Raw genomic sequence first — 26,585 nt, 5'->3', positions numbered from 1 at the left:
ACTCATGAGGTTTTTATTTTTCCTGCACCCAAAATGACGTTTAAACCTTTGTTTTTTTTAATGTTTTTCCCATGGCGAAGTTCAGCAGAAGCACAAGAAAGAGATTGATGGAACAGATTATTTATGCTTTCGCTCTCTCTTTTGCTTTTTCCAATCAAAGGTCACCATATCAATAGGATTATGGTTATGTTTTCTCTCAATACTTTAAACGCTACACTTTGTACGCTCTCAGCTTAAAATGGCACTAAGGGATAACAGCTTGTGAAATTAAATTTAATACCAACAGATACTGTAAAACTGCAAACTTCACGTTCACCTAATCAGCGCTGTTGCAATGCTTCAAGCCGGGGATATACTTTTAAATGGAGAGTTGTGTTGAAATATTTGCTTTCTAAAGCTAGATGAGACTGTTGGGCGATTAGCCTAGCTGAGCATAACGACTGGAATCGGCATCCTCACAAGTAAAACAAAACTACAGAAACACAACTCTTGAAATAACTGATTCACAGGTTATTTCTTATTTGGGTAATCGACACACAAACGGTAACAGTTGTGACCAGCATTCAGAAAGAAACACCAAACTACAACAAAGAGAAACAGAGAAATCATGAGATGTGAAAAAAACACAAATAAATGCAACACAACCAAAAAAGACAGAAAATAACCTCAAAGAGGGATAAACAACCACGATGAGAAAAAAAGCAACATGTTAGGGTCTAAAAAAACCCCAGAGAGATGCTAAATAAACAGGAAGAAACAAAAAGGAGAGACATATTTTTAAGAGAGAGAAACGAGTCCTTAAACGCGGTATCACTTTTTTACCTCTTCCGGTTCTCTCATCTCGAATTGAACGTGTTTGTGGTTAGAAGTCTGAAATAAGGTCTATAGTTATCACAATCTGAAGACATTTTCATTACGACATGAAATAATGTCTGTAATTACCCAACTGGTCAATGTCCGGAGCTTCATAATAACGGTGGCTGCTAACAAGTGACTTAATGAGACTGACACAAGACCGCCTTTAGCTTAGCGGTGGTGATGCGCAGCCATGCGACCGTGATGTTGTTTGTTTCATAGCCTTTTACTTCTGTTTAAATTCACGCTTCAAAAATCGCATTGTCATGAATGTGTGTTTGCCACCAAGCTTATTTTCTGCAATATTTCGAAATCCAATGGGGAAATCCCATTGCTTTTTGGAGAGGAATCCCATAGCGATGCTAATTTATGGGTCAGTTTACAAAATGCGTCACCAATGCACTAATCTATTGGGATGACGATACATTTTATGTTAATTGATGTGAATGTTGATTCACAGTTTTAATTTATACACATTAAACTATTGCTAGTTACACTGTGTTGCTTAAATAAAGCAAGGCAGACACCTGAACTAACTTTTCCTGTGATACAGCTAGCTGTGACAGATGATCATAGTGTCGTTGCTGTTAATGACAGTCTGATCATAGTGAAAGCTTCAGCGGGACGCACAGGTCTTTTGGTTCCTTTCAGACAATAACTGTACAGACAAGCATTACCTCATCATGGAGCCTTTGGTCCAGTGCTTACAGACTGCCACTTACTCCAGGAGACATTACATGTGAGCAGTTCATCATTTAACAAGAGGCTAGCCAACCCGTCAGTTAAAGATTTACTGAGTCTAGGTTTTTGTCATCAGGGATTCAACATGGAGCAAGATGTGTGTGGAAACAGCAGCGAGCCCTGTGGGGTAACTGATGGAAATATTTTCTGTTAGAGGACGGTCAGGAGATGAAAAAAGATTATCAAAAGGCTCATGTCTTTTTTCTTTATTTGTTGTGGTCCACACAAAAAGCTCTTGAAATACTGACATGAACTGGACCTGTTGGGTCGCACTAACTATTCTTAAATCCATTTCTAAGTTTGTGTGAAAGTGCTCAGGGCTACTTTCAGGAAAAATCAGGTCGCACCGTTAAACCTTTGAACTGTCTTCAAGACAGCCTAATGTGTAAATTGTGGGCTAGGAAATGTCTATAGCTACTTCCAAGCAAAAATAATCATCAATGTATGACTGTCATTCATGATTTTATACATTTGGGATTATTTCTCCAATCAATTGTGTCAGAAGGTACTCGAAAAATATCCATCACAGTTTCTCAGTGTCAAGGTTAATGTATTTTTTGTTTGTAGATAAAAAGTTTAATTGTGTAGATGACTGCGAATCCATCCTGACATTATTTGGTCGTGTAGGCTAATCTAATTGGTTTAATGTTTTGTAATTTGGGATATGTTTGGGTTATTTCGTGAAATGTAATTTAAATGTTTTAGCTCACATTGCAATCTGACGTGTGGTAGACTTAATCTAAATCACCAGTGATAGCGTTCTTTGGCCCACAACTTAGACTTACACTTTTTAGTAAAGGAGGCTTCTGGTAAAACATTTATAAGACCCTTACAACCAAGGATGACCAATAAAATCATCCTAAGAATCATTACAAATAAAACAATACACAGAATTTGAGAAAACACCAAAAAGTCAGAGAGGGCTTCACTGAAAGGCCGATATTAGGATGAGTTTTATAGCTGGGTCTGAGGAGATGTATTGATAATGGTCAGCGGCAGGAAAGGAAGCAGCGGTGTGTTCAGGAGCCTCCGTCTCCGTCTGACCTCGGAGACTGTCTGTGGCTCCACCTGAAATAGCAAAAAGCAGCCATTAGCTTTACAGCTACACTGTGAGGAGCCTGTCCAAACACAGACAGAGGTTCATCTCCGTCATCAGCTGACACATGTCGGCTCCGGTAGTAGTTTCAGTGAAAGTGGAGACGTAGTATCTGTGATAGACAACTGTACTGTAAGAATTTCATTTCTATTATAAAACAAAACATGTTCAGGGTATGGCTGTATAATTAGTACAAAATAAAATGATCAAACTGTTCAAAACTCTTAAACTGACCATAACCTGCCTTAAATGGTTTTAATGTGTATCGTACCGACCGGCCTAATAAAGGTGGTGGCGTTGCCATTTATGTTAAGAATAAGTTCAGTTTAACCACATTAGTTTCCAAATCGATCAGTAAGCAATTTGAATTTTTAGCCATAAATATAGAAGTGGCAAAGGGTCAACAGGTCATGGTAGTGAGTTGTTACAGACCCCCCTCAGCTGTCAAAGACTCCTTGTCTTCACTAGCAAATCTTTTATCACAACTAGACTACAATGAAATAGTGCTACTTGGAGATTATAACTGGGACTGGTTAACTGCAGTGTCAGAGGATTTTAAAAACCTTTGTATCTCTTTAAATGTTACTCAGATTGTTGACAGTCCTACTCGCCCTAACATTAAGTCCCCTAATAAATCCTCCCTAATTGATCTAATTTTAACTAATGTTCCCCATAAATATTCATCTGTGGGAGTATTTGCAAATGATCTGAGTGACCACTGTGTTGTAGCCACAATTAGGGACACTAAGGTCCAAAAGGTTAAACCTCGCATTATCATTAAGAGAGACAAAAAACATTTTGTTGAGCAGGGTTTTGTGCATGATCCGTTTGATTTTGATTGGGGTAAAATCGATCTGTGTGCTGATGTAGAAACCGCATGGTCTTATTTTTATCTTGCTTTTATGGAGATCATTGATAGACATGCACCCCTGCGTACATTTAGAGTAAAGGGACGAGACAATCCTTGGTTTTCTGCTAATCTGTCCAGTCTCCTTCATGAGAGAAACAAGGCCTGGGCAAAGGCTAGGAAATCAGGCTCAGAGGTAGAATGGCTGCGTTTTAGGCAGCTAAGAAATAGCTTCACTTCACATATCAAAAGTGCTAAATCAAAGTACTATCTGTCAGTAACCACAAAGAATCTGAATAATCCTGGAAAATGTTGGAAAGCCATTCAATCGTTATCCACCGGCGATATCCGTAATGAGCTATCTCCGTGCATTACCACAGCATCTGGCTCTATATCGGACAGGGCTACTATGCTAAATTGCTTTAATGAGCATTTTGTGTCCTGTGGTTCTCTATTTGATTCTGTCACTAACTCTGCTTCTGTGAACACTATAGTATGTGACTCTGAAAAACGTGTGTTGGAAAACCCTTTTAGTTTTACCCCTTTTACTGTTGATGTTGTTCGTGAAGCTTTAACCAAGTTAGATCCTAAGAAACCGGCTGGACCGGACAACGTAGAACCTTTCTTTTTAAAGATAGCTGCAGATTGTATTGCTCCACTTCTCACTACTCTTTTTAACCTCTCCCTCAGCACTAACACAATTCCAAAATTGTGGAAGTCAGCATATGTTCTGCCTTTGCTAAAAGGAGGGGAGGCCACCTTATTAAATAACTATAGGCTAATCTCTAAGTTGTCAGTTCTGGCTAAGGTTCTTGAATGCCTAGTGAGTGAACAGGTAAAGGTGTTTTTATGTACAAATGACATCCTGTCTAAACATCAGTCAGGCTTCAGAAAGCAACACAGCACCATCACTGCCACAATGAAAGTGGTGAATGATGTGGCGAGTATTTTAGATAATAAGCAGAGTTGTGCAGCTCTATTTATTGACCTTTCAAAAGCGTTTGACACCATCGATCATCGCATCATAAAGCAGAGGCTAGCCAGTATAGGCATGTCCAGCCATGCAGTAGGGTGGTTTGTAAACTACCTCTCTGAAAGGTCCCAATGTGTTCATTTTGATGGGCTGTCTTCTGAGTGGTTAAACATTGCTAATGGTGTTCCTCAAGGTTCTGTTTTAGGTCCACTTTTATTCTCCATCTACATCAACAGTTTAGGTGAAAATGTGGAAGAAGCTACTTTACATTTTTATGCGGATGATACCATGATGTACTGTGCAGGTCCCTCCATTAAGGAGGCTGGTGTTAAATTACAGGATGTTTTTAACATTATTCAGACTCAGCTCTCTGAACTAAAGCTTCTTTTAAATGTTGAGAAAACCAAGGTAATGCTCTTTTCTAAAGCTAAAAAGACACCAGAGCCTGTTTTAGATATTGTAACTACGCAAGGAATAAAACTTGAAGTACCTGTTACAAATACCTTGGTATCTGGCTTGATGATTGTCTCACTTTTAAACTTCATGTCAATAACCTGCTTAAAAAGCTGAGGGTTAGGCTAGGTTTCTTCTACAGGAACAAGTCCTGTTTCTCGCTTGAGGCCAGGAAAAGGCTAGTCACTGTGACCTTTTTACCTGTGCTGGACTATGGTGATTTGATGTATATGAATGCACCTGCCAATTGCCTGGTCAAGTTAGATGCTGCGTATCACAGTGCACTGAGATTTGTGACAAACTGTAAAGCATTAACCCATCACTGTACCCTGTATGCAAGGGCTGGTTTGCTTTCACTAACTGTACGGAGGCTCAGTCACTGGTACATTTTTATTTACAAAGCCATGTTAGGGAAACTTCAATCTCATATCTGCTCCCTGATCTCACGGAGAATTGTAAGTGGCTACTGCCTGAGATCGAATGCTGTGGTTTTATTAAATGTGCCAACTGCTAGGACTGTCTTAGGGAAGACAGCTTTTAGATGCGCAGCTCCTCTGTCTTGGAATAGTCTGCAAATTAAATGGAAACTGAACAATCTGGTGCCACTACATGTTTTTAAAGCTCGGTTGGATGCTAGTCAATCGGAAGCTATTGGTACCTGTACATGTGGATAATTATGTAAATGATGCTGTATGATGTCCTTTTGTTGTTCTATTTATGTTTTTATGTTTCATGTGGAACTACTTGAGCAGGTCTCCCTTGAAAAAGAGATCAATGATCTCAATGGGATTTATCTGTATAAATAAAGGTTTGAAATGAAAAAATAACCTGTAGTAAAGCAGTATAGGTACGTTGTGTGGGATGATTTTCTTTAGTTTTTCATTTTAAAATTTTTTATTTTATTTTTGGGAGTGATCCTTTAACAGTAATATATACAATTACCTAATTTTGGATTTCAAATATTTCTATACCATTCCTGCTACCTTAAATACCTTAATTTAGGGCATTTTTTTAAATATAAATGAGGATCCTTTTATTTTATAATAGAACTAGAAACATATTATTTAACAATATTATCAACATCACACCTTGCCACTGCAACATTATCATTTGTCAAATCAGTAAACTTTCCTTATATATAATTATTGTTGTTTTCAATGTTTTAATTACTAAAATGCCTCCACGAGATTCCTTTATATGATTTTTTTTTAATGTATCTGTGATTACAGCTAATGAGATGCTAACATCTGTTGAGAGTAGTCTGCAATCTTCAATTTTCACACCAATCTGTTAAAAACCCTCCTGTGACTCACAAGGTTTACTCTGACAAAGGCAGGATAATGACTAGTTAATGAGCTTTCCTCGTTGAGTAAACAAATGTATCTCTGAGCAAGAAGCACAAAAACTAGAATAAAAAAAGACAAAGAAAGAATCGGAGAAATAAGATGGATAAAGAATAAATTCTCCATCCTATTTCTTCTGGATGGCGCCATTAGGCAAACGGAGCTGAATTGTCACTGTGCAGCCAAGTGATAATTGTTTCTACGATTTGCATTGGAAATGTAATTCCATCCCATGGAAGACGGCGGGATAATAACATGCAAATGAGCTCATCAGAGTGAGAGAAGAAGTAAAACCCATGATGAGAAACAGATAGCAGACATTTTCTTTTCGGCACTGCAGATCATTTGGAAGACTGATGAGTTTATTTTAGTGCTGCGGATGGAGACAAAAGAGAGTTCCCATCCAAATTCTAATATATAAACATTTTTGGAATAAGTAAATAAGTAATTAAGTCGTTTTTTCACTGTTCTTCACTTTTCTTTTTAAAATTACATCCCCAAAATATGTCTGCTTTATGAGAAAAGGGCGATGCATTTTGACAGTAATGTTTTTACCCGCGCATAACCTCATCACATAGACTATATTTGTATTAGATGGTAGATGTAATGTTGGAAAGAGCTTGGTGTGTTTACTCTTTTCCCATACTTTTTTGCCTAGGGAGCTTGAACATGAAGATAACATTTCGACTGCTTATTTCTTTTTTTCTGTTTCAGTCACACACCAGTGTTTTATTTACTTTTTCTTGCAAAATAAATGAATGCAAATGGAAATCTTTTCAGAGAGATGTTGGTATGAAGTTCAGCTGTGAGCATTTGCTAGTTGGTGGAGCTTGCAGTTTATGGTGCTGTTGAATTATATTGTTTTAAATACTCACAGGTGTTTGCATGGTTAACTCATATGATATGAGTTAGACACACCTCTCAGTATGATGCCCTGTTATGCAAATGTTCAGGCTCATATTTGTATTGTGTCCCTCTAATTTGACATTTTAGCAGGCTTTAATGTTCAAAAAGCTCTTTATTTGTCTCATACTGCTTGTGCTGCAGCACCTCTTTTCACCCTCTGTCTGAAACCAGAGCCCAGTCTGCTCTGATTGGTTAGCTGGCCAGCTCTGTTGTGATTGGCTTAGAGATGTCCCGCCCCTTAGCCTATCAAGTACGATGTGTTGGAGTGCTAGCCAATACATGAACATTCATTTGCAGAACATTCACATGCACAAAAACCTATACAACACACTACAGGAAAGGGGAAACCCAAGAAGCATCATTAAAATGGTATTTTTGACTGTATTAGATTGTATTACCTTTATCTATGTGTACCGAAAAGCATGGCAACCACTTGTATATTCCCTTGCTGAATCCATTTAGATCTAGGGTTAAAAAAGAGCAAAATGTTCTTTCTGTATAGCTTTCCGTGCACACTGGCACCGCAGGCCGTCACAAAGACGATGTCAGCCGGTTGCACATTCAAACAGAAACAAACACACTAATGATTGGCCTTTAATTGAAAATCAAGCAGGGGCAGGCTCAGGTTAGAGCATAGATGACGTGCGAGCACACGACCCAGTTTGCTGTAACACAAGTCACCTGCTCTCTACAGACTGAAATAGCTCAGGCAGGCAGTCAGGGCTGGATAATTAGGCCTGTTTTTAATAAACAGTGACTGAGGATGGCACTGCTGCCTGGCCTGCTCTACATGGATAAATGTATTTTTTCCATCTTCTGTGAGACTCTGTGCAGACCCTGCAGAGCTTCCAGGAACACAATGTGCCCTGCAGATCAGACCCAGCCACCACACTGCTGGATAAAACCTCACTGCCTGCCTCTCGTCACATCACCACCGGGCTCTGAGCGAACCTGGTTTGAGGCTTTGCTGTGTGTTTATCCAATCATATTCCCCCACCATGACCACAAAGCTGGGCTTCCTCGCCGTGTCCAGTTTAATATTTCCATGGGGCCTCACTGGTGGAAGCTCTGTGGCTTGGGGTTCAGGAGTGTCATGGAGTAAAGATGTGCTGCTGGGATGGTGAGCCACGAGGCGGGATCCATCTCTGAATCTAAAGAAAAGAGGGGGCCATTTGTGATGGGAACCCTGTTATTATGGGCATCTGGGTACATAGTTACTGCACTGGTGCTGTGTTAAACATGGCACTGTTGCCATGTGAAACATCTGAGGTTCAAAGATTTAGTTGGCATTTTATTTTGTTTTTATTAATGACCAAAGTTTGGAAGTTGTTTCACTTGTGTCTTTTGTTCCTGTATTCTGAGGGTTCTGATTATGATCATCACTTTTGGGAACTACTGTCATTCTTTGATTTTGGCTTTGGATGTGCATACAGTATAAATATACATGTCTCTTAAAGATATTTAAGGAAAAGGCTGACTTTATTCTGCATTTGTCTTGTTGGCATCACATCCCATGAAAGACCAAAAACCAACCATGTCTCTAAATACTTCCTAACAAAGTAAACCAAACCGTTAGTTTGCTCAATATTTTTAACACAAAAATCCAGTTATTCTATAAAAAAAAAAAAGACTACATTATTTCATAAAATAGCCAGCCACTGCAGTGCGAGTAAAAACGCCGACTATTTTAGCTGCGGATTATTACACATTCAGTGAGTATTAACAGCAAAAGAAGGCTCTATGTGGATTTAAAACAAAATCAAATACAGTACCCAGGTTCACTGCAATAAAAGAACACATAACATGACTTTTAATTGGACAATAGAAAATGGCCAGACTTATCATTAAAAGCTTGAAGAGTGTTGTGTTTTAGGGTGAGATTACTTACTTGATTGGCATATCAAGTTCTGTACGCCACTTTGGGTTCTTATTCATTCTTTTGGTATTTTCCACTGTTCTTAATTGTTTCTTTAACCTTGTGTTCACCACTGATTTTTGTTTATTTTTATTAAGAAACCTGCACCATACTGTAGGTTAGGGGACACATGCTTTTTTGTGGTTTATGATCTTTGCAAGAATCAAAGGTTTCATCAGCAGCTAATACCGTTCTATGCTCTGTTGATGGATCAACTTTTCCTCATTTGGCAAAGAGGACACTTCTGTAACTGTGCAAAAAGCAGCTTAAAGACCTCCAGGGGGGCTTGTTGATTGTGTCCCACCAGCTGATCTCTCACTTTGTGAGAATGAATAAAACCAAATACCTCAGATCCTGAGTCACTCTTGCTCTGGTCCGCCTGACTCAGAAGTGGCAGCCATGCAGAGCGAAGACAAACCAGAAGACACATAAACATCAATGCAGCCACGCACTCACGGTGTCTTCTTCTCTCGTCTCGGCTGCCGTCCACATCAGCTTTTAAGTGTGGCGACCCTGGGATCAGGCCTGCATGCCTCTGCTAAACAAATCAGATGGTGAAGCATGGTGTTTTATGCCCAGGAATTTCTCAATTCTCACACATATACACCCAAAGAAAAAAAACATTTTCCAACCCTGTTTTAGGCCCTGGTATGCTGCCTCCTGTCCAAACCCGATCAAAAAGCCTGTGGGTTTCTAATACTCTCTGAGGGAGAGCCCAGTATGGTATGTCCTTTGTCTGTACACCCATTATGTCCTCCAGTTAAGGCTGAGGTATCCATGCAGGTACTTTGTGCTCTTTGCTGATGAAAGACGCCGAGGGGTCTGTGAGTTTTGGATCAGCCACAAGAGACACAGGTAAGGCAGATGGAAGAAGCAGCCATCCTTGCCAGGCGTCCCCTTCCTCATCATTTGAAGCTCCACTGCTGAACTGTGACCCATCAAGTCCTGCAGACAACATGAATAATGACACCAAAACCCAGGCTATACTGCCACATGCATGTAAATGAAGGGCAAAGTGAGAAGGGGCATCTCCTGTATCTGAACCTGTTATAAATATTTGAAGAAATTCACAAAGATGATTTTTCCTCTGATGAAAGTTGAGTGACATTTATCGTGTGTAAACTGTTGTGCAGTTTAGGACAGCAGATAGTAAATGTTTTCCAAACACAGGATTAAAACAGAAGGGTTAGTCGGAAAAAAGCTGCTAATCCTCTTGTCGTCTACAAAAAACTATCTTTTCAACCTTCATTGAACCAGGTCAATATTGTGGTTGGAAACCTCTTTTGCAAGGGAGACTTGGCCAAAACAGCAGCCTATAAAGTGGCAGACAAAATACAAAAAGAGATAGACAGGGAGAACAATTCTACAAATAACTAATGATGATTAAATGTGGTTATACGAGTGGAGCAGGACCAGATGAGAGCATAGTCCTAAACTAGATCCAGATGTTTGAATGTGAAAAATACCTAAGCCATGTTGTAGCTCAGGAAACTGACACATATCTCTGTCACTCTATTAACACTCAACAACAACAACAGTTTATTACTGAACGTGTGTTATGAAATACTCAGACTGCTATTCATAGCAGTTGGGAGACATTACAACTATAAATAGCACTTTTACTACTGTTAATGTTCCTTTTTTTGCACTGGTCAATTTCCAGAGTGTGGGCTACTTTCTCTCAATGGAAAGAAAACGACCACAAGACACATTTAGGTGATTATTTTGCGTAATGTGTATACTATCTGTGGAGCTCTCTTAACATTATTTGCATTTCTATAAATAATATTTTCTGAAAACTTAGGACAGAAATGCATTGTCCTAATAGAAGTAACAGCTGGGAAGGTGTCATGGTGGTATAAGTTACATTATATTTGCCCTAAATTGTTCATTTATCAGTCATAGCCTGATTTATAGAACATTTTGTTCCTTAACACATTGGATAAATTGTATTTTCTTATGGCTGTTGACAGTATTTTCTGATTCCTAAAGAGATACAAAGAAATATCCAAGACAACCTTTCTAAAAAACCTTTAACCTTTTACCTAATGTAAAATGTATGAAACAAACATTTTAATCCTGGGTTCATCTAAAATGTTATATTCAGATGACTTAAAGTGTACTGTATCCTCATTTGCATCCTAAACACAACGTTTAGAACACTTGTGAAGTTTGAGAAAGAAACTGAAAATAAATCCACCCTCAACAGACAGCGTCTGACAACGTCAACATTGTTTATTGTTTGTCCCTGCAGTGTATCCATGTTAGCAAGTGTTGTTGGAGATGCCCTGTAATCTTCACCACTCAGCGCCCAATGACATCAGCTTCCTGGGCACGAAATCCCAAAGAAGAACAGTGTTTAACTAGGAGCAGTCGCTCATTCGTCACCACAAATACAATGGAAACGTGTTCTTACTTCTTCTCCTTACTGTTTGTTCAGGTATTGGGCAATTCTGGGTTTAGCTGTGTTGTGCAATGAAGTTTGTATAGCAGCCTTTTATGGAGGTACCGGTGGTGGTTGTTTGTCCAGTTAGTACATGCCTCTCAGGGATTTCAGGGAAAACACAGGTGAATTGAGGTTTTTAACAAAGAAGCCTACTGTAGTGAGATCGTTAAGTTTTGTTATCTCTATAAATGCCCTCAAGTCTCATACAATCCAGGTAAAGATGTAATTTAACCTCAGAAGTAGACACCTTACTCAGAAACAAAAATCATAACAGCCTTAATATGATCTATCTATTCCAGAAAAATACTTGGTTCATACATTTTACCTTCTCGATCGCAGGTTTCTTTTACTCAGAATCAATGAAGCGTTTGTGTGAATCAACTGTTTGTACCTAATGTTTTAAGATTAAAGTCAGCATGGATTAATTTTCCATTATTTATTCTGATGTGTTGACCCATTTCAACATCAATTTATCACATTTACAATAAATCTTTACCGACATCCAAACCATGCTGTTTTTTTCTGTCTTCTTAAATTATATTTAATAATAAATACTTTCCTGGTTCATGCTTGAACAAATCTTCGTCTCACCTGGAATGACACACTGCACCTGCCCCCACACTCCCCTTTTGATTAAACTGGCCAGGCATGAAACAGAAACTGATCAGAGGTCTGTAAAGGAAATTACAGTCAGAGGAATATTTCCCTGCCAGCACATCTGTTTTGATACGAAAGTAAAACTAGTCTGTTTCTGTGAAATATATGTTTTGTTTATCCTGAGGCAAAAGCTTGCGTAATTATCTCAGCACAAACCTCTGGCCATTATTTCTAGGAACTCTGCATTACAGCAACAAGCAGTGTCTCATCTCTAACCAATGAGTTACGATTTGACTGTTCCAGCTTTAGCTAGCTAAAGTATGCTAATGCTAACGGCAGAATCCTGTCAGTTTGAAAGCTCATGTCTACATTACATCAGTACCGAAGGAGTGGCAGACCGGGGTGGTGGTTCCCCTTTTTAAAAAGGGGGATCAGAGGGTGTGTGCCAATTACAGAGGCATCACACTACTCAGCCTCCCCGGGAAAGTTTACTCTAAGGTACTCGAAAGGAGGGTCAGGCCGATTGTCAAACCTCAGATTGAGGAGGAACAATGCGGATTCCGTCCTGGTCGTGGAACGACGGATCAGCTTTTTACTCTCGCAAGGATCCTGGAGGGGGCCTGGGAGTACGCTTATCCGGTCTACATGTGTTTTGTAGACTTGGAGAAGGCGTATGACCGAGTTCCCAGGGAGTTACTGTGGGAGGTGCTGCGGGAGTATGGGGTGAGGGGGTCTCTACTCAGGGCCATCCAATCTCTGTACTCCCAAAGCGAGAGCTGTGTCCGGGTCCTCGGCAGTAAGTCGGACCCATTTCCGGTGAGGGTTGGCCTCCGCCAGGGCTGCGCTTTGTCGCCAATCCTGTTTGTAATAGGCCTATACATGGATCGGATTTCGAGGCGTAGTCATGGGGGAGGGGGTCTGCAGTTCGGTGGACTAAGGATTGCACCACTGCTTTTTGCAGATGATGTGGTTCTAATGGCTTCATCGGTCTGTGACCTTCAGCACTCACTGGATCGGTTCGCAACAGAGTGTGAAGCGGCTGGGATGAGGATCAGCACCTCCAAATCTGAGGCCATGGTTCTCAGCAGGAAACCGATGGACTGTCCACTCCAAGTAGGGAATGAGTCCTTACCCCAAGTGAAGGAGTTCAAGTATCTCGGGGTCTTGTTCTCGAGTGAGGGAACAATGGAGCGTGAGATGGGCCGGAGAATCGGAGCAGCGGGAGCGGTACTGCAGTCGCTTTACCGCACCGTTGTGACGAAAAGGGAGCTGAGCCAGAAGGCAAAGCTCGCTGTCTTCCGGGCCATTTTCGTTCCTACCCTCACCTATGGTCATGAAGGATGGGTCATGACCGAAAGAACGAGATCGCGGATACAAGCGGCCGAGATGGGTTTTCTCCGCAGGGTGGCTGGTGTCTCCCTTAGGGATAAGGTGAGAAGTTCGGTCATCAGGGAGGGACTCGGAGTTGAGCCGCTCCTCCTTCGCGTCGAAAGGAGCCAGTTGAGGTGGTTCGGGCACCTAGTTAGGATGCCACCTGGGCGCCTCCCTAGGGAGGTGTTCCAGGCACGTCCAGCTGGGAAGAGACCAAGGGGTAGACCTAGGACCAGGTGGAGGGATTATATCTCTTCGCTGGCCTGGGAGCGCCTTGGGATCCCCCAGTCAGAGCTGGTTGATGTCGCCAGGGAAAAGAAAGTTTGGGGCTCTCTGCTGGAACTGCTACCCCCGCGACCCGACCACGGATAAGCGGGAGAAGATGGATGGATGTCTACATTATCTTTTCAATGTTTTCAACGGATTGTTTTAAAGTAAAGACCAGTAAAGGGTCTTAAATAAGTACATGTTGGCCAAAACACAGTCCATGCAATGAAGAAAGATCGAAGCTAATTGTAACATCTGTCACTAGCCGATGACCTTTTTAGAAGCCACAACGAGAAGCAGCATCAGACATTGTTCTTTCTAGGCCACATTATATTATAATACATTACGTTCTATATATTTTTAAATAAACGCCACTATTAATTGTTTTAACATTTAAAAGCTTATCAGAGAAAAATAAATGTGTTTTTAAATGCAACACAAAGCTTTTTTATAATAGGCTATAGCCAGCGCTTTGATGTTCATATTTTTAATGTTTTACATTTGCAAGAGAAAATGGTTTGAAAATGAGCTTGGCTTACGTTTACCGATGCTATTGTTAAGTTGTTGTCAAGGGGGTATTCACATACATGTTCTTATTATTTTGAAAAATCATTAGGTTAGCCAACCAGGTTACTTTATTCCTTTACCTTTTAGCCAGTTAGCCTGGGAAGCTATTGTTTTACCGTAGGCTATGTTAAAACACACTACATTCAATATTCTTACAAGTTTGCTCTTTTTGGCTTTGCAAAGGTTATCAAAATACACAACCAACATTCCAGTAAGTGTCAGACAGTTGCTGAATTGGGAACATCGCTGTTGGGGGTAGGCTACAGGGTTAACATGTTTTTAATTGGGTGATGTTTCATCTGGGGCTTTTCCGATGGATTTCACAGAGAAAAGCAATAATGTTCATGTAAGGTTGTTGATTTTATCCATGTATTTTAAGGAATGAATGGAGAAGATTATGGGAATAGTGACACACAGATACCTCAGGAGGATCAAGGTCTCCACTCAGAGCTCTGAGGAATAACATACATGTTGTTTAGTCTAACCGCTGCAGGCTTTAAGGATGACTTAAGGCAGCTAAGTATAAATATTTGCATGGAGTCATACATTATGCTCTAAGAAAGCTACACACCCACAGTAAAAAAAAATAGAAAAGCCACTCTTAAAGGGACACACTCTTCCTCTTGTTGTAAAATGCAGACAGGATGTGGTGGAGTTTTATCTCTGTGAGGATAGGTTTATCAGTGGAAATGGCATTTTGGAGATGAGTCTGTCCCATTAGCAAGATAGAACATATAAAACAGGGACTTGCAAAATTCTTGCAAAAACATATAGGCCTACAAAAGTATAAAGCAGTTTGCCTTCAATAACTTAAATCCCGGGGTGAAACCCATGTATTTAGCAATGCATTGCATATAGGTTTAAGTAAAAACAATTAATCAGATGGACTCAATTAGCTATAATTTACTGTTTAACTCTTCATCATCTGTTTTTCTTTCTTGCAGATCTACAGCAGATTACGTCTAGACAGGAGCTTGTGTTTGTGATAAAGATATGTTAGTCTTGTCAAAGAAGGAACACAACAGCATCAAACTGCTCACAACATCTCAGAAATACCTTTATTTGTCTAGAGTCCATTGAGTCTATCCAGTTGATACCACTCTGACACATACTAACTAAACTGATGATACAGATGCTGCTACAGAGGTATTTGTAGTCAGGAGGTATTTGTAGTCAGAATCATTCTCATCTTCTCTCCTACATCAAGAACATAAGGGCTCTTATCTCAGTAGAGGTCTTTGCTGGTTATTCAAGAGCTTTTGTCCCAATTTGTATAGACGTCTAATCAGCGGAAATCATAAATGCCTTTTCGTCATTTATTGTGCAGTGAGTACTGCCGGTGTTAAGCTGACACAGTCCGTTGCATTTTTAAGTTGACCTGGACTGTGATGGCAACAGCCCAGTGTCTTGATAGCCTAAGTATAATGTAGACAGCCGTTTTATATGGGTCATTATGTTCCCCCCTCCTAAAGATCCCAGACGCTGATATGTCTGTTGGGAGTGGATGGTTTTTGGCTGCTTGACTGACTCAAAACGTGCCGGGAACATTTATGCTTCTGGAAAGTTCAGTGTTAAGCTTGTCTGCATCACCCACATACTGCTGGCATCTGTCCCCTTTCCCTTCCCCCCACCCCTCTCCAGACAAGTTATAGTGACCCTGGGATGGATATGGGCCTCTAGGGGAGAGTTAAGTTAGAATAAGTGAAGTTTCAGATTTTGCCTGCTCTTCTGGCTGCACTGCAGTTTACAAGACAGAAACAGACCATGCAGTAGTAGTTTTTTTGAAACATGAGTTTTTATTAAACCTTTGCCCTGCATTGAGGCATTTTTTACAGTCCTGCCATCTTTTTTTAAATGTTCATATTTACAGTCAGTTCACGGCTTTTGTCAACATCTATTAGATGGATGACCATTATATATTGTACATACATTCATGTTTCAAAAGAGGCTGATCAACACTGACCTCGGTGATACTCTTCCCTCATCATGAGTTTGACAATCTTATTTGTTAGTGTCGTGTCATGAAGTAGCAAATGTAAGCAAACTCAACTACCACTTTCAAAATACCATAGCTGTAAGATCATCCTAACATAGAAACTTGTATGACAGTGCATTCTCAATGTTGCTGGTTTTGTTCGATTGTTGTTGAAATATTTTCTACACATACATTTTTTTCCTAGTGGCCACAACTTGAGGTTGACTTTTTTTCTTTATATCTTGGGACAAACATTAATGTGTCACCAAACATCCCCCTACCAAAATATGATCAAATGTGCATCAGCTTTTTTCTGTTTAGTGCTAGCTAATAAAAGCATGTTCACATAATAAACTAAGGTAATATATTATTCCATTCGTAGGCCTAAGACACCTGTAGAGTTATGTTTTATTACATGTTCTGCTTTTAGCCTCCTTTCAAAGATATTTCAGCAGTTTAAACTCCGTTTTCCTCTTGTGGCCTTCACAAGAATGTGGTCTTGTTGTTCCATTTCAAATATCAAAGTTAAACATTATTAATTCAGACAGGTAAATAACACCTCATCATAAATGATTAACTCCTTGTTCTGACATTGACCAAAACAGAAAATCTGTGCCCTGAGGTAAAGTTTCTCTCAATGAAAGACTTGATCCACCCACGTGCAGCAACATGAAGCAGCATGTCCTCCACTCATCCACGCTGCTCCAGTCTTGAGCCTTAACTAAACACTAGGCAGTAAGTTGTCTTTCATCAGTATGACATTGCCTGAAGTTTATGGACCTCGCTCCAGGTTTCCCACAGCAGCATCAGTGGTCACTCAACACTTGTGTTCATGTAACCCTTCAAAGGGACATGATCCCTATAATCACATAAACCCTTAGTTTTACCACTCGCGGCAATAAAGTACCACTACTGTTAATCATTAGTGTCATTTTGTTGTAATTTCCCAGGATACTAGAAGGAACTAAAAACACAAATATGTCAAAGGGGGGTCTTTTTTTCAATGAAATGAGTGCTAAAAGCGGCACTGACCTATATGAGAGGTTAGGATTTTTTATAGGATAGATAAAGGTGGATAAGAAAAGATCAGGACATTCTGGGTTGGTTTTGTCAGATGCAGGTGTAGCCGTTGGTTGTGGTCAAGCACTGGGTTTTTCAGGTGCAGCTATTCTCATAGAACCAAAGAGAGATCAAACCGTTGTTCGCTCGCTCGGTTTAACTCGTGCCACTTCAAACACAATCTGTTTAAACTGTGATTGTGAACACCTGCCTTTATGGAGCCATCAAAGGGGAGCTACAATAACCCGGCTTGTGATTCCATCTCTGGGAACTCCTTGTTCTCACTACAAAAGGGAATCAAAGCGCCTGCCCCCTTGAACTCTGTTTGACTTTAGATGTATGTACCTGCACTGAACAATAGGGTTGTTAGGTTTTTCCTAAAGCATACAGTTGGTACTTCTAGTGAAGACATGATGCATTTCCTCAGTCAGATCAATTAAATGGACCCATAATGGAAACATTTGTGGGAAAGTCATCATTCTGACTTTCAAATACTTGCTCATTTTGTTTGATGACCGACTGAGATTTAGTGAAAAAACAGATATCACAGTGATAAAAAAACTAGCATCATCTCTACTTTCCAAGCAAGTGTAACTCTTTCAAGAAGAAAAGTTACTGACAAAATTGAATGTATATTTTAAAGAACATGTTATCACTTGTACCATTTTCTGGTTTGCATCCTTTTTCAAAATTGTAAGGTGTTGGAAACCACAGCTCTCATGTGATTCGCTTAAAGGTCCTGTGAGTATTATTGGCCGCTACTGGTGAGGAAGCAGATTGCAACTTAGTTCATACCTTTTTGCAAACCCCTCACTTTCGAGAACCTATAGTGGAATTAAGTGGAGACATTGTTATTTATGGACAATTTTTGTGTTTACAAATGTGTTTTCGTCATATTGACCTTTGAGAGATTTGACCTAACTTTTTTCAATGGTCGAAAAAGGTAGTCATACAAAGAAAGACTAAAAGACTGTAAAACGATTGCATGTCTTTGTGTAACAGTAAGGCAGCAGTACCTTGAGTCATCACACAGCCGGTTGGTTCCAGTGAATGTCCTCACTGTGACAGGGATGTTAGCCAGATGAGGGGGCTTTGCTGGTGACTAACCTGAGTCAGTCAAGGCCATCTGCCTGAGGGGGGCAAAGACGAGAAAGATGGTGAGAGACTAAATTACAGAAGACCACAGCACCCACAGATGAATAGATGAATATCTCACCTCGTAGATTAGATTACACCAAGGTAAAATCAACACAATAGGCTCAATATATACATGAAAAAACGTCTTATAATAAGTCAGAAATGCTGCAGGTCCGTAGAAAACCTGAGGCGGACTCTGTGGGCGAGCACAATGCCTGCATGAGTCTGCCTGGGATACTGTGACGTCTCATGTTGCCCACGAAAGAAATCCCCATCCGAGACAAAAACATTTGTCAAGGCCCCCTTCATGGGAAAAGGGGATTCACATGGACTTTGCACATTTTCAAAAGCAGTGACTGACAGTTCAAAAGTATGCAGTGACAGATGTGGTGAAGCCTTTGCTTGGTGACACACAAGGAGATAATGAGTCAAGAGTCAAACAGGAACATTTCGTCATAAAGCCAAGCTGGAAGAATTCATAAACTGTCCTTTTAATCAGCTTCTAACCCACTAACATTGTTTTTGTTTGTTGTGATCTAAAAATGGACATGATTGTTGGGAAAGAAAACAGCAGTGTTATGGAAAACTACAGGGAAGGAGACGTTAGAAAAATGGGAGAAGGAATCCACCTACTGGCCAACCGAGGGAATCATATGACTGTGAAAAAGCAAGTTTCTCAATTGGGATAATATTTCAAAGACATTCATGACATGGTAATCAGCAAGGAGTATTAATCATGTTTTGACCTAATTATTATTCAACCTGTATTTTAGCATTCAGCTAGTGGTTCATTAGCACCACACATATTGCCTTTGATATGTTAATAACTTTGGTGATTGGTTTACCATGTGCTAAAAAACCCCATTTAAAAAAAAAACAGAGCTGGGTTCTCTTGGGGTTAAGGGGGGAACAAAATGTCTCAGTAAAACTGAAAGTAAATACATATTTTGTTCTTGGATCAATGCACAATTGAGATACATTCAAAGATGCAGTAAAGCTGTGGGAGAGTCAAAGGACTCTTTCATCCCACTGCCATGATCATTGATGTGTTTGCTCCCTCATCTCCTCCACCCACATAGCTCCGTATGCCTCGACACAGTTCATTTTAACATGCCGACACCACACATCTAAACTTCTGTAGTCAGAGTGAGAATTAAATTGAACCTCATTTGGTATAGATGCTAAATGTAATCAAACAGACACTATGTTAGCAGCAAATGTTAGCTTGTGATGCAGATCAAAAAAACAAAAAATATAATAGACACTGTAAGGCAACTCACAAGGATGTTAATATGTAGAGATGAATACATTACAAACCTCCAGTGACCAAGTCTGTGTCAAAATGTAAAAACTGTTGTTGGTCTACATATTGCAGAGATCAAAAGCAACCACAAGGCAACATTTGTTTAAATCAGGGTAAGTTAGTTAGTAAGTTTGAAGCTTTATTGTCTTTGGCTTTACTGTACCACAACTAACTCAAATGACTGATGAGACTATAGAACAGTACAATGCAAATTCCGCAAACAAATACGATGATTATGTATTTGATCATTTTAATGAGCTTGGGACAAATGATTGACTGTAGTCATTGGTTAGCGGGTGGCAGCCCAAAGCACCTTTCTCAGGAAAACCATTCATATTGTTGATTTGACAATGAGGTTACACAATGAGATGTAAGGTGAATCCCTCTCATGCTACAAACTCAGAAGATTTATAGAAATATTGGTACCACTTTACAATAAGACTACCCTTATAAAGGGTTTACGAATAGTTTGTAATTCATTTATTAATTAGGTTGTGAACACTTTATAAATCATTAATAAGCTTTTATAAGACATGAGATAAACAGGGCAACTGTGAGCGGTTGTTTGCCAAATAGTGAGCCCACATGTATCTGTACTGCTAAGCCTTATATTGGCTACCTAGCTTACTTTGACTTTCATCAGCCAGCATCCTTGATATCTGTTGTTCACTGAGTTGATTCTCGCTAAGTAGCCAATATAAGGCTTAGTCATCTTACCGAATAAATGGTTCTTAATGATTAATAAAGTGTTTACAACCTACTTATAAACCCTTTATGAATCCTTTATAAGGGTAGTCTTATTGTAAAGTGGTACCGAAATATTTAAACTGAAACAAAATAAGAATTACTGTGTGCATTAAATCAAATCACTTCATGACAAAAAATAATATTAACTGAATAAATACATTTCTTTAAAGGTTGAAATGTAAGATACAATCCAGCATTCATGGTAGTTATTATAAAGCCCTCAAAAAATGTACATTTCATATTTATAATGGTTGTCAAATCACAATGTTTATTCTTTTGTTCGACATCTTGATATAGACTTATAGAGCCAGGTACATATTGGTATATCTTAGTTTGATTTATCCCTCTCATTACTAATTGCTGTACTTTACAATGCCAGGATTTTTAGTTTTATTGCCTGATTCCATTGGCTGTCTTTTAAAATCAGTTATTAAATTATGTATTTTTTAAGAGTGACACCCTCAAAAAACGTTTGGTTTAAAGCATTGATTGTGACACAAATAAATGCTTTTTTTTTCTTTTTTTTAAGTTGAAATGTTTAACCTGTTCTCAAACAAATTGCTCTCATTGAGGACCCGTGGAAACATGCTGATGGATTTGCTGTAAAGTGTCAAGTGAAAACAAAGGCTTCCTAAGGAATTGGTGGAGGACTCTGTTTGAGAAGTCAAGCTTTTAAAGGAAAACAAAGGTTGACATTTGCTTTGTAAACCAAACATTACCTTCATTGACTCTTTGCTGTCTTGTCTGTTTGTTCATGCAAAGACTAGCTGTCACTGAGGTAGCACCATAGCACATATTCTTTCTTCAGTTGTTTTGTACAATGCAAGAATGACATCACAATGATCCATCACTTATTTATGCTGTGTGATATGTTATACGTTTGAGTTAGTAGCAGTGGTGTAAGGTCAAAAAAATTTAATATTAGATTTCTTGTTTTTTATATTTGATGTATGCACCATGACATCAAGTCAAATTCCTAGTATGTGCGAACCTACCTGGCAATACACCTGTTTCTGATTCTGATTCTAAGTACATCTACTGTACATTTTTGAAAGATGTGTACTTTACTTGAGTATTTCAATGTTTTACTATTTGTACTACAGTTCAGAGGTGAAAAGTGTACTTCACTCCACTACACTTATTTTATACCTTTAGTTACTTTGCGGATTTGGATTCATAATGTGAAATAAAAACAACACTTAAAATAATATTAGATACTAGAAGATGGACCTTTATTGATCCCTGTAGGGAAATTCTGGTAGCATAGCTGGTGTATTTTGATGCTAATACTTTTGTACTTTTACTTGAGTAACATTTTGATTGATTAACTTTTACTTGGAACAGAGTATTCCTACACTTTGGTACTTCTACTTTTACTCAAGTACAAGCTCTGAGTACTTTTTCCACCTCTGGTTAGTAGTGATCAGTGATAGCAAAGACTAAGAAAAACGACTGATGGCAATTGACAATGACAATTCAGTGGGAGTAAGAGACAGGCTTTGCTTACATTGTATCATAAAATATGCAAACAGTGCTTTCAAGTTCAAAGGGAAGAAGTTGTGTTTCTTGTACTCTTTCTTTCACACCATGTCTTATAGACTAGTAAGTCTGAGGGCAGATAATGATGCAAGAGAATGTTAAAACGTTTCTGATGAAACAGGAAGTATTTCAAAAGTCATTCTGGCATTCTAATAATAAATAAATTACAAGCACAAAATAGCACTGCTCTTTTTGTGTCCCCTTATTTTATTGAACAGGGTTTAGTAAGCTTGTAATGGGACTTTCGCTCAGAGCTGTCTGAAATATAACATTTACATTTCTATAACAAACAAACATCAGAATCAGAAAATCCTGTATTAGTCCCACAGAGGGGACATATACAGTGTTACAGCAACATTGGTATATCAGGTAAAAAAAAGGCATGCAATAATAAAGAATAAGCTATCTAGATAAAGAAAAAAATGCAATATTAGTTGTATTAGAATAAAATGAAAAACAAATAAGTAGCAAGTACACATTCATGGCTAAAAAATGATGAGCAGCAACATCAAAATATCCCAGTGTGTCAACTTGCATATACACAGGTAACACATCAATACGTTTATTTTTTAGGTCATCTTGTTATGTACCTACATTTGAAATACAGGAATGTAAACATGATGGCTAAAAGATAATACCAGTGAGTTTGGTTTCGACCATTTGCCACCATCTCACACACATTACCGTTAACCATTCTTACAACCATTTTGCTGTCTCTTAGAAATTGTTACAACATTACAAGCATTCATTATTTTTTATTTAACTTTCAGCACGTTTCTTAACTCTGCTAAAATGCTTTCCCAACAAAAATAACTTTATGAAGATATATCATTTGCAAAAATAAATCATGCTTTTTGTTGTTGTGTGCCCAAGGGAGTATGAACAGCCCTGGTGTGGTTTATTCATATTAAGAAATAGCCTTTGAGTTTTTGAATTAAATCTTCATATATTCAAAAAATAATGATTGTTTTACTTGAGATATTTTACATATTCATTCATCATTGCACAATCATAGAAACAGTTAGGAAATATATTACCTAATACTGTACATGATTCTACATGACACAGAATCATGTATTTCAGTAACACATTCCAAGATATGGCAGGACAAATACATTACAAAGTTCAGAATCTTTAACAAGGAAGGGAAACTTTCATATAACAATACCTTGCCACATACTGCTACACTGTAAAACTAAATGTTTCTGTATATGATTGCCTCTTAAAACAATATCTCAACTTATAGAGGGATGTGAGCGTGCAGTAATTCCCTCATGGACCAGCAGCTATTTAAACCAACTCTGTTAACCTTTGAATTAAGAAAACAATTCTACTAACTCAAAAGATGTCAAATGTCAGATGCCTCGCCCTCATACCTCTGAACTGGGACACTTCTTAAAATACTCCATACCTCTGAGAAATGTTCCAGAACATTCAGTATCTACATAACACTCAGGTTCCTCCCCGGCTTCTCACATCCAACTTTTCTTTCACATTCTATGATGCTCAACAACGTGAGAAAACAATATCAGACAAGTGTAACACTTCACACAGTTTTAAAAGCTTTCATTTGTGTTTAGATTTAGTCTAAATCCTACTGGAGATGACTGAGAAAAAAATCTACTGTTGGGTATCTCTCAATAAGGCTTATGTACTTCACTTATAACCTGCCACTAAGACTGGCATCCCTTTGTGCCCTGCTCTCATTCTCATCCATCTCATCCATCCTATCATATTATTTATTATTACATCAGGCGTTTTGGGCTCAGCCAATCAGCACCATGGAAAGCTCCCTGCATCCATCTGTCGTCACGGACAACACCCCGGTAGTAGCTTGCATTCATTATTTCTATTTTTTCCAAGAAATCCATTGCATTAAATATTACATTGTATTTATGAAAGATGTAGGCTATGTACAATTTCATATAGCCTACATATATCTGAAATATATGTATTTGTGGCAGACTGTTCTCAGTAAGGGTTCCTTTGGTCGCTTAGCAACCACATTGTTAGGCAGTTTAGGCTGCTCAACAGCTAGCCAACAGTTAAAAGCAGTTCAACTGTAAAACAATAACATTAATAACCATGTTTAACAGTTGATAACTATGTAGGCTATATACATAAAATGGTCAGGATGAATATTATTCGTATTTTTTTTTATTATGTATAGCCTAATATCAATAATGCCCTGTACGTTACTTCGCACATGTGCAAACGCGGCTATCTTTTGTTCCCCATCACCGATCATGGATCACCACACTAATAGCTTCCCATTCATGAAGCGACATGAATCCGGCAATGTGTCAACGTAACTGGTAACCCCCCCTCCTCAAAACAGCTACTGGCCCTTTAAGGGTTATGTAGCCGGGCTAGCCGACATTGGACGAGCCGACCGTGCGTCTGCCTGCGCTGCGCTGCCATCCACATCATGGCCTCAACACCGACACCACCGAGGATGAAGCGACCAGCCAGCGGCCCTTCCCTTACCGGAGCGGAGACGGACGTCAAGTCGAAGCAGAGGCACCGGTAGAGGCGAGCTGCGCCGGGGAGAGCCGCCTCACACATCCCATGCCCCCCCGGTCTCCTCCATGCCTTCGTCTAAAGCCAAGTACAGCTATTCGATAAAGAGGGGTGCGAACCCGGGCGGCGGCGGCGGCAGCAGCGGCATGAACATGACAACGAACCGGGATTATTCCGTTAATCTGTCGGTGCAGCAAGTGCTGAGCCTTTGGGTGCAAGGCACGACGCTGCAGCACTTCACAGGTATGCGGAATGCAAGGTGCCGTAATTGTGTTTTCAGCTGTTCTCAAACATACCCTCACCCTCAGCATGTATTGTAGGCTATAGTTGTGTAGGCGCGTCCATTTTATAGCACAATAGCCAACGTGTGTAATATTTCACCTCACATGCTTATTGAACAGAAAGGGCAGAGCTCTGGCCATAAACGAGGGAGGCAACTGTAACACCTCAGCCCCATCCAGAGCTAATGAATGCCGGTTGGGCCACAATGAAAAATGCCACTCCTCTGTCCGCGCACGCAGAAACAGTGGGTGACATGAAAGTGATCTCAACATGCAGCTAATTCATCTTTGTGCTGCGTGTATGCCTTGACCGTGTAGTAAATGAAGTGTCGCCCCCTCCCTCCCATATCCTCCCCCCTCCTCCCTTTGTCTCGCAGTCCAGTAATCAAGGGGCAATTAGAGGCAGCATTCTCAACTCTCTGGGCATCTGTCTGGGATGGTCCAGAAACAATGAGGCTGAAGTGAAAATCCATGCTTTTACCTATGTGCTTTTGAATGGTAGGACTAGGCAATAGAAGCTTTTGACACACCTTATGAGGTTGTACCATCGTGATGGGCTGATAGCTTGTAAGGGAGATGACAACTTTTAATTGACAAGGCTTTCACCATAAAAATGATGTTGCAAAGGTGATGATTCACACCTTGACGTGTGTTAAGGAGCTTCCATGGAAACGATCAGGGGTCGAAACACAGTCATGTCCAACTGAAAAAAAAGTAGGAGCATGTGTGGGCATTTTATCTCTTCCTCTACAGGCAGGCCCAACTTCCTCAGCAAGCACAATATTGCCGTCCACCATCTGTTTCAAACATTGTAATTATTATTTCTCCGCCAAATGTATAAAGGGTAAAAAAAAAGGAGAAGATGTATAAAGGAACGACAGGATTGCTCAGTGACATAAACAGAACATTATAGACATTCTTGAATCACTCCCTGCAGAGTGAGAGTGGAGCCGGGGCGGACATGTGTTCATGCAGAGTTGGCACAGACCCATCTTATGAAATGCAGCTGACATCCTGTGTTGAGAGACACATTAAGCTAGAACAAAAAAAAAGAAGAAGAAGTTAGGTGCTGAGTCAGCAGGAAGCTGCAGAGCATGCGGAAGCAGAGCTGCAGCTGTGAGGAGTGGGACTCAGGGTGCACAGAACGACCCCGTCTGTAGACCTATGTTTCTCCAGTTCGGTTAAAAAACGACCTCCTGCAATATGAGATAGGGTTGGGGGCAGAGAGTGTGAGCCCTGAACAACAGCAGCAATACACTCCAGAAGCACATATCAACTTTTGATATACATCAAACCCCTTTGCCCTTTCTTTCAGGCCCCCGTGGGAGTTGTCTTTAAACAAATGGATTTCATGTTTATGATTTGTGTGCTTGCAGCAGTTTCCCTTCAGCAAACCATAAAAGGAACATCATTTGGTTTATGGCTTTCAAACATGACGTACAGTATTCTGACAAGCTTTATGTTTCTATAAGGTCAAATGAAGAGGGTTGGTTCACACAAACGACGAAAACTATGCATGGTTAGATAGCACACATACGTACTGTGGTGTTTGTGTCATGTTCCCATGGTTTTAAAATATCACTTTTTAAACATACTTAAACAGATGAATGGAACTGTGTGAAGAAAAGTGGGTGGCAACAGACCATT

General features: G+C 39.6%; 1 protein-coding gene and 1 long non-coding RNA gene across 2 annotated transcripts in view; one reads left to right on the top strand and one right to left on the bottom strand.

The window, feature by feature from the left end:
- Positions 1–800: 800 nt before the first annotated feature.
- On the bottom strand, positions 801–25,053 carry LOC117536030. Its single transcript, XR_004567488.1, has 3 exons — positions 24,625–25,053; positions 18,428–18,541; positions 801–2,664 (listed from the first exon to the last, which is right to left on the bottom strand). It is a non-coding gene; the product is annotated as an uncharacterized LOC117536030 (long non-coding RNA).
- Positions 24,282–26,585, top strand: part of tmem170b (transmembrane protein 170B) — a 20,688-nt gene continuing 18,384 nt past the window's right edge. The window contains exon 1 of the mRNA XM_034200751.1: positions 24,282–24,900. Coding sequence (XP_034056642.1) covers positions 24,726–24,900 — 175 coding nt within the window. The 5' untranslated portion in view covers positions 24,282–24,725. The remainder of the gene's footprint in view (positions 24,901–26,585) is intronic.

Source organism: Gymnodraco acuticeps, unplaced genomic scaffold (assembly GCF_902827175.1).
Source record: "Gymnodraco acuticeps unplaced genomic scaffold, fGymAcu1.1, whole genome shotgun sequence".
NCBI lineage: Eukaryota > Metazoa > Chordata > Actinopteri > Perciformes > Bathydraconidae > Gymnodraco > Gymnodraco acuticeps.
Note: the sequence above shows the minus strand (reverse complement) of the source record. Positions and strands in the feature narration are given on the sequence as shown.